General features: G+C 52.1%; 1 protein-coding gene across 1 annotated transcript; it reads left to right on the top strand.

The window, feature by feature from the left end:
- Nucleotides 1–437: 437 nt before the first annotated feature.
- Nucleotides 438–18,732, top strand: SUN3 (Sad1 and UNC84 domain containing 3). The gene is made up of 10 exons (XM_037041308.1): nucleotides 438–490; nucleotides 6,597–6,655; nucleotides 8,687–8,790; nucleotides 9,797–9,837; nucleotides 11,020–11,191; nucleotides 12,016–12,100; nucleotides 14,779–14,894; nucleotides 15,901–16,068; nucleotides 17,348–17,440; nucleotides 18,561–18,732. Exons 1-10 carry the CDS (start codon nucleotides 465–467, stop codon nucleotides 18,678–18,680), a joined length of 984 nt encoding a protein of 327 aa, XP_036897203.1. The 5' UTR covers nucleotides 438–464; the 3' UTR covers nucleotides 18,681–18,732.
- Nucleotides 18,733–19,298: the final 566 nt, after the last annotated feature.

Raw genomic sequence — 19,298 nt, 5'->3', positions numbered from 1 at the left:
AAGAGGAGGCATAAGTGAGTATCTGGGAAAGCTCAGCAAACAGGTATTTCTGCCGCGTGTCTCTCACTGGTAAAATTAGCTTATAGATGTTCCTTCTGCCATCTTGCTTTTTCAAGATTATTTCTGGTAAGTGAGTTGAGACACTTGCAAAAAGCCTTTGTCCCATGGCTGGGTTGCTCAGTTGGTTGGAGTGTCGCCAGGTACCACAAAAGGTGGCNGCGGCGCGGAACCACAACAACTTTTGTCACCTGGGCAACCGCCGGGTGGCCAACCGGCGGGCGCGGCTGGAGCGCAGTAGCCAATCAGGGCAGCCTGTGGTGCCGCAGCAGACCAATCAGAGCCAGGGGCGGAGCGCGGGCTCTACTAGTCAACCGCCCGCGACCCAGTGGAGTCTTAGTATCCCCCTACGTGTCCGGCCACCCCGAATTTCTCCAAAGCAGTCCGGAAAAATTGCTGTTTACTTCATGTCTTTAAAAAAGAGGAGGCATAAGTGAGTATCTGGGAAAGCTCAGCAAACAGGTATTTCTGCCGCGTGTCTCTCACTGGTAAAATTAGCTTATAGATGTTCCTTCTGTCATCTTGCTTTTTCAAGATTATTTCTGGTAAGTGAGTTGAGACACTTGCAAAAAGCCTTTGTCCCATGGCTGGGTTGCTCAGTTGGTTGGAGTGTCGCCAGGTACCACAAAAGGTGGCGGATTCAATCCCCCTCCCTCAGGGTACATCCCTGAGTTATGGCTTCCGTCCTGTCCAGATGTGAAAGGGAGACAACCGATCAATGTTTCCCTGTCTTTCTATCTCTCATCCTCTCTCTCTAAAAGCAATAAACATATCCTGGGGTGAGGATTAAAAAACCAAACAAACATACACTTTAGAAAAAAAGCCTGTGGCCCTGCTTCTCCAAATCAGTGCTCAGAGTGCCCACCTGGGCTTCAGTGTGGACTTTTGGCCAGGCTGCATCTGGAATACCCGAGGTTAGGGGTTTGTGGCATGAAGCCTGCTCCGCAAATTGGACGTCATCTCTGCCCACTGCAGCTTGATGCCACCTGGATGCAATAGCCTGGGCAGTTCTGTCACCCAGGGAGCTCCATGCCTCCCTGGCCACTGAGCGAGGACCCGGCGCTGACCTGGTGAGGGCCAGACAAGGTGAGCCACAGCACAGAGGCATCGGAGAGGTCCCGGTCCAGGGACTGGGGCAACAGGAAAGAGCTTTGGTCTTTTCTTGTTAAAAAAAACATGCTTTTAAATCAACACATTGCAATGGTGGTCGTTGGGCAACTGTGGTTATGCGAGGCGTCACTTTCATCACAGAAGGGAGGCCTTGGAGGTCTGTCGGAAGACAGGTGACAAGCAGAAGCGAGACTAGAGGGTCGAGAGGGGGGTGGACTAGTCCTCGCTCCGGGGTCTATCCTGCTCTCCGGGAGAACTGAGATGGTCTTCAGGGTCTCCAGCTAGCCCCTCGTGCAAGCAGTCAAGACGTCACATCACAATGTCAGCTGTTTGTCCTGCTGCAGGCAGAGCTACTTCGGCTACCGTCACCCGGAGTGACAGAGCTTTCTTTTGCATAACCCACAGCGCTGTCCACTGGGGGAGGATTGGTGTGCCACCAAGAAAAGGTTGTCTTTGAAAGTAGCTGATCACAGCCACTAGAGCCACGTGACTAGAGTCTTTTTCTGTTTCTGAACTGTTTAGTGAAAGAGCACCGAACTTGCCCGAGGCAGCAACTCCCCTCACTCATCAAAGCCAAGATTTGAGTAATAATGGAGAGTGAACTTTCCTTAGAAGAAAATTTTGACTCTTGGGGTGTGATTGAAACTACAAATATTTGCAGATGTAAGATCACATTGGAACCTAGACAATCTATTTAGAGTGACAATAGTTCAATATCCTTATTTTCTGTTCTTTGTCCCCTGCAGTCTTTCTGTCACATCAGGCTCTCAGTGCTCAGGAGTGTCCCACACCTCCTCATGGGTGACCTCACGCTGTACACATTTTTTCAGTTTTATTTGTAGGGGTTTGGATAAAATATATACCTTATAAATACAAATATCTTATATTCCTATGTAGTATAGAGATATTTATATATAGTTCATGCATATCTTATTATTGTACATAGGTACCTTTTTCTTCTTCAAAGAGTTTATTTATTTTTAGAGAGGAGAAGGGAGGGAGAGAGAAAGAGAAACATTAATGTATGGTTGCCTCTCATGTGCCCCCTGCTGGGAACCTGGCCCACAACCCAGGCATGTGCCCTGACTGGGACTCAAACCAGAAACCCTTTGGTTCGCAGGCAGGCAGTCAGTCCACTGAGCCACACCAGCCAGGGCTATATATAGATATCTTATATGTATCTTACGTATTATGTAAACATCTCCTGTTCATGACTATTTTGAGAAAAGAAAAACATGTATTTGAGTAAATTTCAAGTTTTCAAAGCCCTCGCCCTTCCTGCCAGCCTAGTCTCTCCACTTCATCCTGTTGCTGACTGGTTCACGTCACCCCAGGACACATCTCACATGCTGCTTTCCTCCCCCTCTGTGCATTCCAGCCCCCACAGCTAAGGGGCTGTCCCCCACCCAGGGGCTGCCTGCTCCCCTCTCCATTGTCCACCATACTCTGCAGACCAGGCTTCCACAAACCGAGGGACTTCCTTCCAAACGTGGTGGTTTCTGTTCAATGCTCATCTAAAACAACCGAAGGACATGCTCCAACCTTCTGACAAGCACTGATGTGTTTCAATAATTAGATGGCAGTTTGGGTGTTCAGCATCATCGGGGAAATAAGATTCCACCTTTGTAGGGGCAGGGGGACCAGGATCTCCTTAGGGCTGTATCAGCACCTTCTACAGACACCTGGAGAAGCCTGGAAGCCATGGGGAGCCAGGCCCCACAAAGGGGCAGGGGTGGGCGTGGAAGTGGGAAGCCTCCCCTTCCCCTCAGAATCAGCCCTGCCATCTGAAATCCTAGGCCATGGGGAAGCCAGGACACACAGAAGACCGTGACTCACCAGGAAATGCCTGCTTTCACTGGTGAGTAACAAAATGCCTGATTTTATTAACAATGAAACTCCAGACGGATTTTATTGTTAAACAAGGAGTTTAAAAGGGCTTTAAAATAAGTGCGCAACACATAAATACGTTTTTAAATAGCAATGTTTGAAGAAAAGAAATCTTAAAGCAAAAAAGAAACGACACAGGTGCCTCTCGTACACGCCCTGAAAAGGGACTGAACCCGCAACCTTCGGGTGTACGGGACCTGCTGAGCTGCCTGGCCAGGGCCCAAGACGTACTTTTAAAGGGAAAAAACATGATGCAGAACATGAGTCATAGTAAGGTGCCCTTTACTTTAAACAATGTAAAGAGGTGAATACAGGCGCATGTACAGATAAATGTGCATAAACATATTTTACATAAGTAGACAAGTATACAGGGTGGAGCGCAAGCCAGCGCACAGTTGTGAGCACATGCAACCCAGTTCATTTTTGTATTGTTGTTTGTGAATTATGGCATTATTTTCTGTGCAAACCTCTGTAAGCCTCCTTTCGCCCACCTGTATAGTTGTGAATATCAATTTCATCTCTTTGAAAGAAAACACAACTGGCCGCCAGCATGGAAGGGGAGCAGAGAGGAGAAGGCAGAAGGGTTTGGGAGGTAGCACTTTGCTACGTAGTAGCATCTCTTGAATTGGGGGCCATTAGGTTAGAAAGTGGAAACTGGGGGGTTTCTTAGGATAGAGCTGGATGTCACAGAAGCAAAGAGCGAATGAATGAATAGTAAACTATCATTTATCCTGAAACTGGCAGAGAGTAAGGAGTAAAAAAACAAAACCCAAAAACAAATGTGAAGCGTCAGCTGAGTCACGCAGAAGGAGCTAACAAATGTCACAGCAGTGCCGTCACAGGGAAACGGACCGTGACGGGGCAGCAGTTCTGAGCTGATAGCTGAAAGGTGTCCCGGAACGGAAGAAATACAGGCACGTTCCACAGGAAGTGTCAACTGTCTGAGTGCAAAGGAGGAAAAACGAAAACTCCCAGCACTGCGATATTTTCAAGTGGAACTGAAGAATATACCAGGCAGACGAAAAGCTCTAAACACTACAGGAGGGAAAAAGCCAATTGCACCCAAAAAGGAGTGGGGTGAAGAGGAGAGGTCAGGCAGAACGGTCACGTGCCGCGATCAGGTCCCAAGTCTGCAAGGTGATGTCTCCAGAGGGTGGTGAAAGAAGTGACCGTCCCCTGGGCGCTTCCCCCCGAAGTGAGCGTGCTTGCAGTCAGTCCACACCTTGTGCCCGGTGTGTACCGGACATGCAGGGGGACAGGTGCTGCCCTACCAGTGCTGCGGGGACCTAGGCCCACCGAGGGTGCACCTGCGAGTGGATGGGCAGTGACCGTCACGTCTGCATCACGAGACACCTTGCACAGGCCGAGCAAATGGGCTGGCATCCACACGTCCCCAGACTGACAAGTTTAAAGCACAAACCCCATGTGGCATCACTTATAGACACGGATCATGCGGTAAAATGTCAAAAATAAATGGCGATGACGGTTTTCAGGTTGTAGCTGTGGGTGGGAAGGAAAGGCGAGGAGCTAGGCTTGGGGACTGCTCTTTGGGGGCCTCCCATTGCATCTGTGACATTTTAATTTTTTAAAGACCCACATGGGGACTGCTCTGTATGCAAGGGGTAGGGGTAGGAATGCGGAGGTCTGGGGCCTCCACATTCTCCGGCGCTTTGGGGAGGTGTTGTGTTGTGCTGACACCACCGGCGAAGTGGCCCAGACGAGAACCCTGGGTGCAGAGGTGGCCAGCTGACTCAGCCACCGCGACGCGTCACAGAGGGGTGACTGTCACAAAGGGATGACATGTCACAGGAGGATGATGCCATAGAGGAATCACGTACCTGGGGGATGGCTGACTCCCTGCCTCCCCTCAACGGAGAGGCACCAAGAAGCAAGAAGACAAAGAACCAGCCCATCCCATGTGTCGTGTCCTAGTTCCCATGAGGTAAAGACAGAGGACCAGCGGGACTGTCCCTCCTCTCGGCCACCTGTCACCGTCTGTCGCCGGGGCATGAGTGGAAGGCCAGAGCCACGGCAGGGCGCCCCGTGTGTCCGGGGCCCGACAGGGGAACCTGGCAGGAGCTCAAATGTTCCAGCTCTACTCTGGGGGCACGAGGATCCAGTCTCCAGCAGGTATGTGACTTCGAAGCACATGCCCCGCCTGACCTGGTCACACCTGACGGAGCAGCCTGGTCAGAACGTCTCTCCTTCTCAGAGACCATTTCCGGACATTTGCTCTGGAGGCTTCCTTTGGTCACAGGATTCTGTGGCCGCCATCTTCCCACGTCAGAGTGGCTCAAACCCACCACAGGGGGCTGGAACAGGGACTGGGAGAAGAGGCCACTGTTAAAACAAGTGACCTCTTGTCTTTCTCTGACGGGCTTGTTCCACTTAGCACACTACCAAAACAAGCACCACGACCCCACTTCCACGTGGGACCCAATGACCAGGATAAAGGGACAGCGTAGAAACAGGCACAGACACAGACTCAGGCTGATGGCTGTCTGTGGAGAGGGGGCGGGGGCTGGTGGAGGAGGCGACATGGTCACAGAACAGCCACGGAGACCTGGGTCCCAACGAAGGGGTACAGTGCTCAATGTGGAGGGGACCGGCGTAGGGCTAGGTGGGTGCATGAAGCAGTGGGAGACCGCACTGTGAAGAGTGTGGTTTCCTAAGCACTTTGCTCTGCGTCTGAAACTAATACAGAATAACATGGAATGTCAACTGTCATTGAAAAATAAGTTTAAGAATGAAAGCCTGACCCTTGGCGGCTGTGACGGGACCGCTGGAGCCCACAGCTTGCAGGCACCACTTTCTCACCACCAGTGCGAGTGTCCATGGGACGCAGTGTGTGGGGTGGGGGGACACCGCGCAGGGCTCCAAGTGCACGCTGGCATTTCCCACGTCCCTGGGTGGGACTTAACCACACAAGGCTGAGGGGACACAGCCGGAGCCAACAGCTGTGGCTCATCGCGGTAGCACGGGTGTGGCATCATCCGGGAGGAGGCAGCAGGAGGCCCTGTGCCCCTGGGCAGCCTGAGGACCCCCCCACTCCAGCCCCTGTGCCTGCCCCCCTGCCTCTGCTGCCTTCTGAGAAAGGAAACGCTGCACAGAACAAAATAACCAACCCATTGGGTGCAGGAAAGCACCTGCTAGAAGCTGCCCAGAGAATAAAAGGGGTACCACAAAGTTACTGTCCGAGGAGAGTGTCCCCCACAGTAGCAGATGGGGGCAAGTCGCCACCCACAGGCAACGAACCAGGTCCCCAAGAGACGGAACCCCCAGGGCAGGCCTGGGTGGGTGGGGCTTTGCAGAGCACAGCCCGGCCCTGGGCAGGTGGGAGGGCTTTCTCGGCCCATCAGGAGCATGCTCCTGGGCTGCCAGGGCTGCGTTGCCCTCCCAAAAACCCTCTTCCCTCCAGGTCGAAGACAGCGGGGGAGGAGCCAAGTTAGTTCACAGAGCCAGCCCCAGTGAGCACCTGCGCTGACTTGGCTTGGGGAGGTTCACATGATGCCAAATTCCTTCGTTGTTTTCCCTCCCCACAGGGTGGCGCCGTCATGGAGGGTTGTCCTTGGTGTGTTTGTGCTGATGATTCTGCTCACAGGTAGGTTGACTTCAGGAATGACCCTGACAGCCCCTCCCCGACCTCTCTGCCATGAGGAGAGAGCACCAGGCCGCCACAATGTCACACTTGCCAATGGGCTGCACGATCCCGAAGCTTCTTTCCTCCGTCTTTTATTTCTGGTTGTAACAGTAACACGGGCTTCTGTACTGACAATATATCTAGCATGTTTTCCCCTCTCAGAATCAGGGTTTAAAGACACAGAAGTTGTTCTGAAGCGAAGACAAACTTGTATTGCACACACAGAGGACTGGCCTCTTCTAAGTCCAGGTGACTGAACTTGGGGGTTTTGAAAACCCACGACTCGCTCATCACAGGATTCTGGACAAAGTGGCCATGAATGTGCTGTGCACTGGAAACACAGGTCCCCCCACCCCACCCCACCCCTGACACAGAAAACTGCTCTGTGACATGTGGACAGTGAGGAGAGACTGCCCATGGAAATCTAGGTTTCAACCCAGTACTGCCAGGAAATGCCACTTGATAGTTCGGAGAAACCCCGGGTGCTGCTTGCTGTGACTGCCCCTGGACTCCTGGACCCTGGGCCGCACCTGGACCCTGCACCTCACCTGCAAGGGTCCGTCCTCCTTCTGCCAGTTTCTGCTGACAGCTGCACACTTTGCCCCGTGGCTTGTCCCCACCTCTGATGACCTTGGCCGTTGCCCTCTGCTGGCTGCCCCACTTCACTGCTCTGCCCCCATCTCAGGACTGCTCTGTAACTGGTTTCCCAAGGGGTTCCCCAGACTGAGGACGTGGGCCCAGCCCTCTCTGCCCTGTCCCCTCCTCCCTCAGCACAGGAACAGGGGCACAGGGGGAGCAGACCCACCCGCCTGTGTCCAGGACCCCTGTCTGGACCTCCACCTTGTATCCCTCAGACGTCTTCTAAGACTGGAGCCCATCTCCCGAGTGCAGACAGACTATCCCCTCTATGAACTTGGCACCTGGCCCACAAGTGTGCTGGGTCCCTTTGAAACACACGGGCGTGGAATTGCTTTCAGGGAAATAGACGACACTCCCGTCCCTTTGTCTTTACTGAGGCGAAATCTGCATGATCAGAAATCAACCACCGTGAATGGAACAACTGAACACCTCGTGGCATTTAGAGCATTCGCAACTCGGTGCAGCCGGCACCTCCGATTCGAAACAATTTCGCCACCTGCCCTCGCTCCCCAGCTCCCTTGTCCTGGGTCCCCACACCCACCCATCTGCTTTGTGTCTCTACAGAGGATTGTGTGCGGGGCACAGGTGCCAAGACCATTCAATGGGAGCAGATAGTCTTTTCAACCAATGATGGAGAGAGAGAAGCCACTCTCCCAGTCTAGGCTGCTGGGCACCACATGGCCTGAACCTGCTCCCAGGGGCACAGGGCTCTGGCTCCGCCCACCAGGCTCACCCAGGGGCTCTCTGGGATCTTTCCCGCCCTCATTCCCAGGGGAGTCCCTCTGCTCTGCCCTCTCCCTCCACACCTCTGTGTCTGTCTGCCACATGTCCCTTGCCCAGGTGGACATAGCCAGTTTGTGACAAACCTTTCAACAGACATCACGGCCTCCTGAAAAGCCCTTCCAGCCCAGGGAGTGGGATAAAGTGAGGTCAGCCTCTGCACTGGCTCTGACTCACAGTCACAGCAGTTTGAAGACAAGCTCTAGGAGCCACAGGCACCAGCAAGCACCCCAGGGGTGCAGACCACGGTCCCCACAGCCACCGCCATCAGGCTGGGGATGGCAGGGGGCAGGCGGGTGCACTGCCCTCTTACCAAAGCGAGTTGGCCCTTCCTCTCGGGGTCCAGGTGCTGGAGTCTCTGAATCCCCAAGAGGTGGACCCTGTCCCTTTGGCAGCTCGTGGGTGTTTCAGGGGAGGGCTCAGTTTCTGAGCACCTTACGCTGCCAGCCGAGGGTTTGGCATCTGTCTAAGGGTTCCTGCGTCCTCTGTGCTTGGGGAAGTCCCTGTTAATACATGTAACTGTCTCATAACGCCTGTCCTCTCTCTAATCAGAGGTGGTCTTTTCTCTGACAGGATTTGCACACCATGTGTGGCTTAAAGACAGAGAACTTTCTAGGAAACCCCGAGGGTTTTTCGAGGGGATCGCAGAGCGTGTCTCCAGGCTCCACGACTATCAGGTGACACCCTGTTCCATCATTTCACCAGTCGCTCATTTCAAACGTCACGTTCGACCAGGCACATCTGCCAGGAATGTCCTGTTTGTCTCACACACAGAGATCTGACCCAGATGACACTGGGGCCAGAGTCCTCAGCCAGTCCTCTCTGTGAGTACCAGGCCCTGCTCCCCGTGGCCCACTGTCTGGCAGGCCCGCCGACTGTGACGCCGAGCGGAGCCCGTTGGCAGCCCCCGCAACACTTGCTCCACAGGACTCTTCATGGGTGCCGAGCTCCATGCAGTGAGCTGCTTAGGGCTGGTTTTCAGTCGACTAACAATGCTTTTAACACGTCCCCTTGTCTTCAGATATTATTTTATGACAGCATTTTGTGGCTGACTAATAATGCGATAAATAATATATTCAAGAAATACTTCCACAGCATGGAGTTGTTTGCAATTTTTCAATATTGTAAACATAAGCATCCTTGTTGCTAAATCTTTTTACCCATCCTTGATTTTTCACTTAGGATAATCTCCAAAAAGGATAAAGAGAGAATAGTTCATTTTCAGGTTGTCCTTTTGTACAGACTCTTAGTGACGTAAAACTGCTTACCTCTGCCCCGGACTCCGGGTGTGCCAGCTGCCCACTGGAGGTGATAGAGAGCACGCCAAACACCCCTTTCCTCTCACCCTTGGAGGAGCCTTTGACGGGCACTGACTACTTTTGTAGGTGAGGGGCTGGACCAACACCATTCATGGACGATGCGTGGCCTGCAATGCGCGGCCTGCAATGCCCACCCAAGCTTTGTGGAGCCTGGCCTGCCTGCCCGAGCCACTCGCTGCTCATTGCTGAGCACCCAGGTTTACTGTCACGGGGTGCACTGCCTTGGCGGCTGTGTGACCACTGAGGCAGCTGTCTCAGGGGACCCCGTGCGTGCCCCCATTGGGCCTGCCCTGGGGGAACCAGCATGTCTGAGAGAAACAAGTCTCCTGGGACAAGCAGAGTTCACAGTGGTACTTTCTTGCAGGCCCGACTCCGGATGCCAAGGGAGCACCTGGAACAGCTCAGGTGAGCGGGGGTCTCTGACCGTGGGCCCTTCGGTCATGGTCCCAAGTCCTGAAAGGTCTGTGCAAAAGCAGAAGATGGGCCCTGGCTGGTGTAGCTCAGTGGATTGAGCGCGAGCCTGTGAACCACACGATCGCGGTTCGATTCCCAGTTGGGGCGCATGCCTGGGTTGCAGGCCAGTTCCCTGTTCCTGGCAGGGGACGCATGAGAGGCAACCATACATTGATATTTCTCTCCCTCTCTCCTTCCCTTCCCCTATAAAGATAAATAAATAAAATCTAAAAAAAAACCTCTGGAAAACGGAGTCCCTTCTGCTTCCATAGAGACCTGTCCAGCAAAACATGCAACGGGAGGTGCTTTGGGTATCATTTATGACTCAAACAACGAAAACGACCTAGTCAAGCAAGACGGGCCAGCGGGCGACTCCTCCAAGTGCGTCCCTGCCCGGAGGAGGGTGCAGCCACCCACACCTTCCCAAAGCGCTAGTCCCAGTCCAGCAGCACAGGGGACACAAAGTCCCACACACGGTGTCGGTGTCTCCACTATTCGTTTGCATAGAAAGCAAGTGGTCAGACACACCTGAAGTGCATTTGTGTTCTCAAAGTTTCTGTCCTTTCCACTCTGGGAGCCTGTTGTTTTACAAGTTGGAAATGCATTAGGAGAGCGCTCATTTCACCCTTTCCCAATGTGCGAAAGCACCTGTGGTTTTCCACCCCAGCCTTTGTCAGACTGTAGGGGGAGCGGAGCCCACTCCCCTGCAGTCACGTCTCCCCCGCCAGGGGCCACACCTTCCACCATCCCTCCCCTAGGCTGGTCCACAGGCCCTGGAGGCTCGGACTGAAAATTGGCTTTTTCCACATTCAACACAAGGTGCTCTGACCAGAAGGGGCAAGAGTGGGTAGTCACCCAGCCTCTGATCAGGGTGGCGGAGCTCCCAGGGACCCCGGCTGAGCCCCACTCACCTGCTCAGAGCACACCCCACCTGAGCCCTCAGACCCCTCCGGACAGGTGCAAAGTCAGGCCCAGGGATGTCCTGACTTTGCGCCTGTGTTGAAACACCGGCCTGCCCGGGGCTCCCCTCACGCTCAAGCTTCCTTCTCCTCCTTGCAGCCACCTGAGCCCTGCACGGGCAGAGGCCAGAAGCCCACCTCTTCCTCCCTTCACACTTGGGCTTTCTGTTCATAGGAAGGAAAGCCAGATTTTGGAAAACAACCTGCGTGAAATTCTACTCTTAACAGAAAAAATCGATGTCCTGACGGTGTTGCTTAGAGACATGCAGGCTGGTCTGCACAATTACAGCTGGGCAACCGAGGGAGATGCCCCCGGGGCCCAGGGCCACTCAGAGGACCTGGAAAAGGTAATGTGCGGCTGGGGCCTGGTCGGAGTTCCCCTCTGTGACAGGTCCCACCTCTTCCCTGAGCAGAGGAGTTGAGAGCTGGCTACACCCCCGCCCCTACACGTCCACACCAATGGGGCTCCCCTCCCCTAAAGCTAGTCCCTGGGCCCTCAAAGCTTGGTCCTGAGAAGGCTGCATGGCAATGTGACTGACTCCCACTCAAATAAATCGCTAACTCTGGTTCGTTCTCCAGTAAACAAACCAGCCACAGGTCACTCAGGAGCAGCGTTCTCTGAAGGGCTGTGCATAAGGAGTTAAAGGCACAGGGCTCTGAGCCTGGCCCCCTCCTGCCCTCAGGCCCCACGGTGTCCCTGGTGTGCCCTGCTGGGACACCTGCTTTTGTAGCATCAGAGCATCCTTCACAAACCAGTATTAATTCAAAGGAATGGGAGCAATCAGGTACTTCATGTGAACTGCTTCAATTCCCAAGCAGCCATTGACCATTCTAGTCTTCATTAGTGAGCAGAGATACCAGGGAAGAGGGGGAATCCAGTAGGTCACACCAAAGTGTCATTTGACCATCTCACTGAGCACTGAGCACTGACCACAGCAGCTGGTCATTAGGGCTTGAAGTTGGGCCTTGCTCTGTGGCCTTGGGGGAGTGAGGGGACCCAGCCCAACTGCCCACTCAGGGCTGACCTGTGCTCCGAGCGCTCTCGAGTAAAGCTCCTTCCTCCTGGTTTGCAGGTTGGGGAGCTGGAGCCCCAGATCCGCAGTGTGAATGATGGGAACCTCAGCAGTAGGCGGGGACTGCTAACAGAAAGCTCTTTTTTAAATTTTCACAGGAAATGTCAAACTTGGTAAATTACGTACTTAAGAAGCTGAGAGAAGACCAAGTGCAGATGGCTGACTATGCGCTTAAGTCGGCAGGTGGGCGAAGAAATGCCTCTGTGGGGTCTCTCTGTCCTGTGCATTCCTATGTCTCTCTCTGTTCGGGAAGCCCATTTCTCTGTCTGGTCATTTTAAATGGAGGAAAGTGAACTTTTCTAGGCAGCAAAGGAGAATAAAACAGTTGTAGTTGATTGTCTGGGTTGGTACAAGCCACTTCATGGATGCTTCAGAGGGGGCTGCAGAGAAAGCTGGGACCCCCCCTCTCCCCGCAACGTCAGGAGGCCACAATTAGCTCGGCATCAGAAACACCATAATCCTTCCTATTTTGTACACCACAGTGACTGGTGATGACTAACAAAAACGACAGAAAATGGGCTGGCATACAGGATATCTAAACGATGCCGGCAGAGGTTCGGCGTAATGAACATTCATGGAACAGCACACCCCACGGCCTCAGCAGATGCCTTTTGGTAAGTGCCCTCAGGACCTATGTAAGGACAGATTACGTCCGGGCCACAAAGCAAGAATAACTTTAAGACAACTGCAATCACACCGAAGATGTCTCTGAGTGTAATGGAAATATAAACTAGAAATCAATAACGAACATATCTGGAAAGTCCCCAAGTTATTAGAAATTAAGCAATACATTTCTAAATTACCAGTGGCTCAAAGAAGAAGTCAAAACAGAAGGGAGAAAATATTTTAAAGTAAATGAACATGAAAACATAAAATGTTGAAATTTACAGCATGCAGCTGCTCTTACAATGGAATTTATAGCCACAAACACTGGACAGGTAGATGGGTCTCAAACCCAAGACCTCTACTACCCCCCTAAGGCTGTTGAGAGGAGAGAAAGGAAACAAGCACGTTGGAAAGGAAGAAACCAAAAGCTCTCTGTTCATAGACAACACGGTGATTTACCTAGAAAATCACCCCAAAATCCACTAGAACTAATCCTTGAGGTTAATGAGTTTAAATGTATGATTTTCAGATACTAGTAATAACAAAACTGGAAAAAAATGTAGAAATGGCACTATTCACAACAGCAGTGGGAAACACGGAGTGCTCAGTCACAAACCCGACAGGATACACGTCGGGCCTGTGTGCTCGGAACAGACAGCAGTGAGGGAAGGAAGGAAGACAGCGGTGAGGGTGCCGATGCATCGTGCTCAGGGCTGCACAGGGTCTGGGACAGACTCTCCCCACTGGCCTACTGGCCCCTCGCAGTCCACACAGAGTCCCAGCAGAGCTGCTCTCGAGAGTCTCCAGGCTGCTGCGGGGGCGTCCGACCCGCGGCTCAGGGTGGCTGTGAGTGCGGCCCAACACAAAATCCTACACTTACTTAAAACATTATGTGATTTTTGTGTGTGAGATTACACGTCACAATGCATTTAATGTGTGGCCCGAGACAATTTGCCTTCTTCCAGTGTGGCCCAGAGACGCTGAAAGGCCGGACACCCCATATCTAAAGTGTGCATGACATGGGACGGCAGAGAAATTAGAACAACCCAGCAGGTTGGCAAGGAAAGAGCGAAGCTGGAGCAGCACAACCTGAGGTTGGGACTTCCTGTGATGCGATGGAACGCGGACGGCACAGCACTGGTGAGGTCAAAGGGATGAGACCGGAAGCCCAGAGAGAGGGCCAGCGCTGCTGGGAGGGAGAGAGCCGTCGATGAAGGAGGCGAGCCAGGCCAATGGGGCTGGAGGAGTCCAACACCCAGGTGTGAAAGCCAACCCTGACTCATGCCTCGCACCTCACAGGAACGGACTCGAAATGGGCCAGAGACCTAAGTGAGAAGCTGCAAGCCTGTCTGGTGCCCAGTTGGGTGGGAACACCGATGACAGGGTGAGCAGAAGACAGCGCACCCCCCCAAAAAACAAGGCACACCCAGTGGCCAGAGAGGATGGAGGACCCCAGTTTCCTTGAATTTCAGGGAAAGAGCACATAACTTTTTTCATATAAATATATTCCAAATATTGCATGAGACACACTAGTACTGAAAAATCGCTGTTTGTCTAAAGTTTAAATTTCACCGACTGGGATTTTCACCAGCCCAGCTGGCAGACCTGGGCACCGTCGCCGTTTGAACTGGGCCGTCTCGGAAAGCCTGTCAGAGCCAGGCACACGCAGTGCTCACGTTGTGCTGTGACATCCAGACGAAATTGGAAGAAACAACATGCATTTGCTTTACTTCGTATGTACAAACACATTCTGCTTCTAAGGCGAAGTAACCAGAGAGGATGATATTTGATGGGTGTGTTTTCTGTGTCTCTGATTACAGTAGAAGCCCATGAATCAGCAGAACTGCTCTTACGAACATGACTTGCTAGTGCCTTTGGGACGCTGTTGTTTTTGCGTGAGCTGGGCCGGGCCAACTCAAAGTGCCCTAGGTCCCATGAGCTGTTCAAATGGGTCTCCGGGCACTGAACACAACCCGCATTACGCTGCCACCTCGGGTCAGGGCTTCCAAAGGCAGGGTCTGCTCAGCACGGCAGCTTTGGAGAGGTCGCCAAACCGCACAGAGGACACCCAGGTTTCTCGAAGGGGCGGACCTCACGGTGAAGGGCTGGAAAGTCTGACTCTGTCTACCAACTCCTGAGCATGAGCGTTACTTTGTTTATAGTTTGCCCCGTCATTTTCCAACAACACTGCTAACATCGAAAGGAGGCATCTAGGGTTCTGGGACTTTTTATTTTAAAACTGTTTGTCGTCTTAGGAGCCTCCATCATCGAAGCCGGGACCTCAGAGAATTACAAGAGCGATAAGGCCAAGCTGTCCTGGCGCGGCGTAGGGCTCCTCAACTACCAGATGCCTCCGGACGTCGTCCTTCAGGTGAGGGCCCGGCGGGAGCTGCCTTCCTAATATCAGGGTTTTGTCCGTGGTTTTTCACCACGAACATGCTAATGTCCAACGTGGAGGCACCTCATAGAGCCTGGACCTGCCTCCTCAGACATCAGTCATCAAACGACACGAATTATTTCTTAATCTCTGGCTGGTAAACTCTGATTAATTCATCATTAATGTATTGTTTTAGGGTCAGTAAACTAGAGTATTCGCTTCTCCAAAAAGACATGTACAGTCCACACCCTCCAGTGGGCACTGTGGCTTCCATTCCACCCAGAGTTCAGTCCCCCCACACTCGCTTGCGGAAGGGTGGTGCCCCCGAGTGCCCATGCTGAGCTACATGCTGTTGCGGCCAGCACGCACCTAGACAGTCGCTAATAATGAGACATTTTCCAAACAAGGTTTCCACGAACGTTTCACTGACGCCCAGTAGGTGCTAGGCATCCACAGGTGGTGGGGCTGCTCCTACCAGAGCCTGCACACCTGAGTCCGTTTGTAATTTACACCTTCGGGGGAGACCTGCGAACTTTGTTCCAGAGACTAGTCTGGATCTAGAAAATGGTATATCACATCTCCCCCTTAACACCAGCACCGGCACCAGCACCGTCACCACCATCGCGTCCATCACCACTGTCATCCTCACCACCATCACCACCACCTCTGTCACCGTCACACCAGCACTACCGTATCTTCTCTGCCACCAACACCACATCACTACTTACACCAACTAATTGCCTTCCGGGAGCCTCATGAGAATGATGAAAGAAAAGACACTCACACAACAGAGGGCTTTAAGAGACACCACACAGCGTGAGCTGGGGAGACAACCAACCCTACACGTGTGGTGTCTGAGGTCCCCTGTTCGGTCCGCACCCTGCTCAGGGCTCTTATTGTGGGCATAAGTGAGATCTGGGGTCAGGGGTGATCGGCCGGTCAGTGTTGTGGGGGTGGATTTGTACAATCAGATAAGATGTAAACTCTGTTGTCCTTGCAGCCAGATGTCCACCCCGGAAAGTGCTGGGCCTTCCCAGGATCCCAGGGTCATATCCTAATCAAGCTCGCCGGGGACATCATCCCAACTGCTGTCACCATGGAGCACATCTCTGAGAAGGTGTCCCCCTCGGGTAGCATCTCCAGTGCCCCCAAGGAGTTTTCTGTCCACGTAAGAAGCGCTCTGATTCCTGTTCAGATTGTGGGAGAAGGGGGTCAGCCAGAGTTAGGAGCTAGGGTCTCATCTGTGAGGAAGCACTTATTTCCGGGACTCTGCGTCATCATCTGCAAAGTGAGGGGGTGGGGTCAGATGGTTCCTACTACTTAAGTTCACTTTAATCAGCATCACACATGCACCATGAAAACATCGGACATTTCCACACACTTACAATGAAACGCAGTTTTTGCTCATCCCACCTCTTCAGCCTCTGGTTTTGACTCTCTAGAAGCTTCCACTTGCCACAGGTTTAGCTGAAAATAATTATTTGGGTTCCTGCCTTCATGTTGCTTTTATTATTTTCTTAGCTTTTCAGTTTTGGTTCCTATCTACTGACATTCCCGGGTGGAAGAATGGGGATGAGCTCCCCTCCGTGGTTTTCCCATCCTCCAGTATGTTTGGGTCCGACATCGTCACTGACACGTAATTCACACGTCACATGACTCACCCATTGAAAATGTGCACTTCCGTGGCTCCCAGTGTACTCTCAGAGCTGCATGTCCATCGCCGCTGACTCAAATTCAGCATATTTTGTCACTCCTCAAAGAAACCCTGCACCTGTTAGCTGCCACCTCCCATCCCCCCTCCCCCAGCCCCAGGCAGCCACCAGTACTCCAAGTCTCTATAGACTGGCCTTCTGGAAGCTTCAAGGGAATGAAACCGCATGTGCGGTCCTTTGTGAATGGCTTCTTTAACTTAGCATCGTGTTTTCAAGGTTCATCCATGTTATATAATACGTGTCAATTTTTTTGTTTTTTTAAATTGCTGAAAATACTTCATTGCGTGGATACACCACATTTTATCCATCTGTTCACCCTTTGATGGACCTCGAGTCGTTTCCACATTGCAGGCCAATATGCACAAAGCTGCTGCGTACGTCTGCAGGAGTCACAGAGCAGATGCTGGCCTTCACTTCCCTCGGACCTGCCCCTGGGAGGGAAGTGCTGGCTCCATGGGCCTCACGTTCAGGGCGGGGCTACACGGCCCATCTCACTCTCAGCTTTAGTTACTGTTGACCATGGGAGCTCAGCCCGCCTGTTTCCTGAAATGGCTGTGGATTCCAAGCATGACACCTTTGGGCGTCGAGGGATGCTGGCACCTAGCACAGTGCTGTGCCCTGGTGGGACCCCAAAATGCCTAGAGAACTGTTGCTGCCTGAACACCCACCTGCCTCCAGTTATACTGCTGGAGAACCCACTCTTCACGTCCTCCTCACCCGCTACTTCCTCCACAGGGCATCTTGACGCGGTGTGAAGGAGAAGAGGTTTTCCTAGGTCAGTTTGTGTACAACAAAACCAGAGCCACTGTGCAAACGTTCAAGCTGCAGGTAAGGAGAGCCCCGGTGAGGGTGGGCATGGCTCTGTCCCCGAGAGGGCTGTGCCGGGGCCGCATGCTGCACAGTGGTGGCAAAAATGAGGGAGGCAAGGCCAACCTGAACCTCCGTTCTTAGCTCTGAGTGCCTACCTGCATGTTAAGACAAAAGTCAGGCAAATAAAAAAGCAGTTTCTAAGCCTCATTCTTCCGCATTTGCTATCACTTTAAAATATATGTAGATACAGGATCCAGCAGAAATAAGGCCTGCTTCAGTGTGGTTGGTTGGGTAATAAAATGGGTGTAATGATTTATGGTTTTCATTTGAACATGTCACCTAACATGTCATGTGCTGTGCTAGAAAGTGATACAGTTATTGATCCAGAATCACGTGCTCATGCCTTTGTCACACTGAAGGGGCATTATTGGTGCCAGTCCTGTGTATCCACCTTCTCGGCCCTTATCTTACCTGTTGGGTTCCCTTGCTGCTATCAGGGTCCACAGTCACTGTCTCACCTTCCTCATAAGGGGGCGAGTGACGGTACATGTGATGTGGTTAGAGGCACAGAGGAACTCAGAGAAGAAGTGAATAAATATTTAACACCAGATAAGATAGGTAAACCTCTTGTCCTAATACAATGGGGAAAAGTACCCAGCGCTCACGTGTGACCCTCCTGAAGGGCACTGACGTGTGTGAAACAAACTGTCATTGTTTCTCATCAGCCACCGGAAGTAACAGGAGGTAGAAGGCACCTGGCACCCCGTGAAAGCAGGGGATTAGGACTCGCCTTGGCCAACAGGGAGAAAACACTGTGTGTGAAACAAACATGCCTGTGGACACTTGTGTGTGACTGACTACCCATGTCTCTGCCTCCCACCCTGTGGTGGCCAACAGACAGCCCTGCGGGGTATGACGGTGGCCATGGAGCACAAGGGGTCCAGGCCATCATGTCATCTTCCTCACCCTGCATTTATCCTCTTAGGACCTCACTCCTTTGGGAGGCTCTCTTCTCCGTTAGAGGGGGTTTGATTCCACTTATGAAGTGGGAAAGAGTCCCCACACGTCAGCATTCCTTAGGATTCCCTGGCGTGGATTTCTTGATAAGCCATTCATAGTATCTTTTCTTTATTTCCAGCATGAAGTTTCTGAACCCTTATTATGTGTGAAACTTAAAATCCTCAGCAACTGGGGACACCCGAAATACACATGTTTATACAGATTCCGGGTCCACGGCAGCCCGGGGGACCCCAGCTAGGGACCTGGTGCCAATGGTCACAACCGTGGGTCCAGAACGCTGGTGTTCTCATCCCTAGACTTATGGCTCTCGTAGGAGCTGAATATCCGTTCGTACTTGCTGGGCAGAAGTGAATGGATTTTACTAATAAAAACTTTGAGTGTGGTTCCAATCTCCTTGTGGTACTTTAGTTTTTGAGGATAACCCATGTTGTAGGACCATTGAAAGATGAACCTGTGTCTAGAACAAGATGCATCATTCCACAGTCTTTCTCATAACAGCATCTGGCCTTCATTCATCTGTTCATACCAGGTGTGGGCATCCACTGTTGTTGAACGCTGATCAGGAGGCACTGGTCGAAACAATTAGAGAAGCCAAAGAAATGGGGGTTTACATGGGTGAAGAAGTCTGAGACATGAGTATTTGCAGATGATTTGAAGAATTCCTTGAAATGCAATAAAGTTGATTTAAAAATATGTTACAAATGAGGAAAAACTACAGTGAGTTCGTGGTTACAAAATGATTACTCATAAGTCAATATCGAGCACCAATGAATCATCCAACCATCAGTTGGAGGATTTAACTTACGAAAGCCACAACAGAGATTTTCAAAAACCAGGTAAAAGAAGAACTGAAACT

This window comes from Sturnira hondurensis, unplaced genomic scaffold (genome assembly GCF_014824575.4).
Source record: "Sturnira hondurensis isolate 20B ecotype Veracruz unplaced genomic scaffold, ASM1482457v3 Scaffold0002840, whole genome shotgun sequence".
Lineage (NCBI taxonomy): Eukaryota > Metazoa > Chordata > Mammalia > Chiroptera > Phyllostomidae > Sturnira > Sturnira hondurensis.
This window is presented reverse-complemented; position numbering and strand designations above follow the sequence as displayed.

Excerpts from the sequence above, each read along its gene's own strand:
- SUN3 (XM_037041308.1), top strand. The coding sequence starts at position 465 with ATGTCTTTAAAAAAGAGGAGGCATAA. Across the intron at positions 11,192-12,015 it reads ACTCAGAGGACCTGGAAAAG|GAAATGTCAAACTTGGTAAA; the intron begins GTAATGTGCGGC and ends AAATTTTCACAG. Across the intron at positions 12,101-14,778 it reads CTATGCGCTTAAGTCGGCAG|GAGCCTCCATCATCGAAGCC; the intron begins GTGGGCGAAGAA and ends TTGTCGTCTTAG.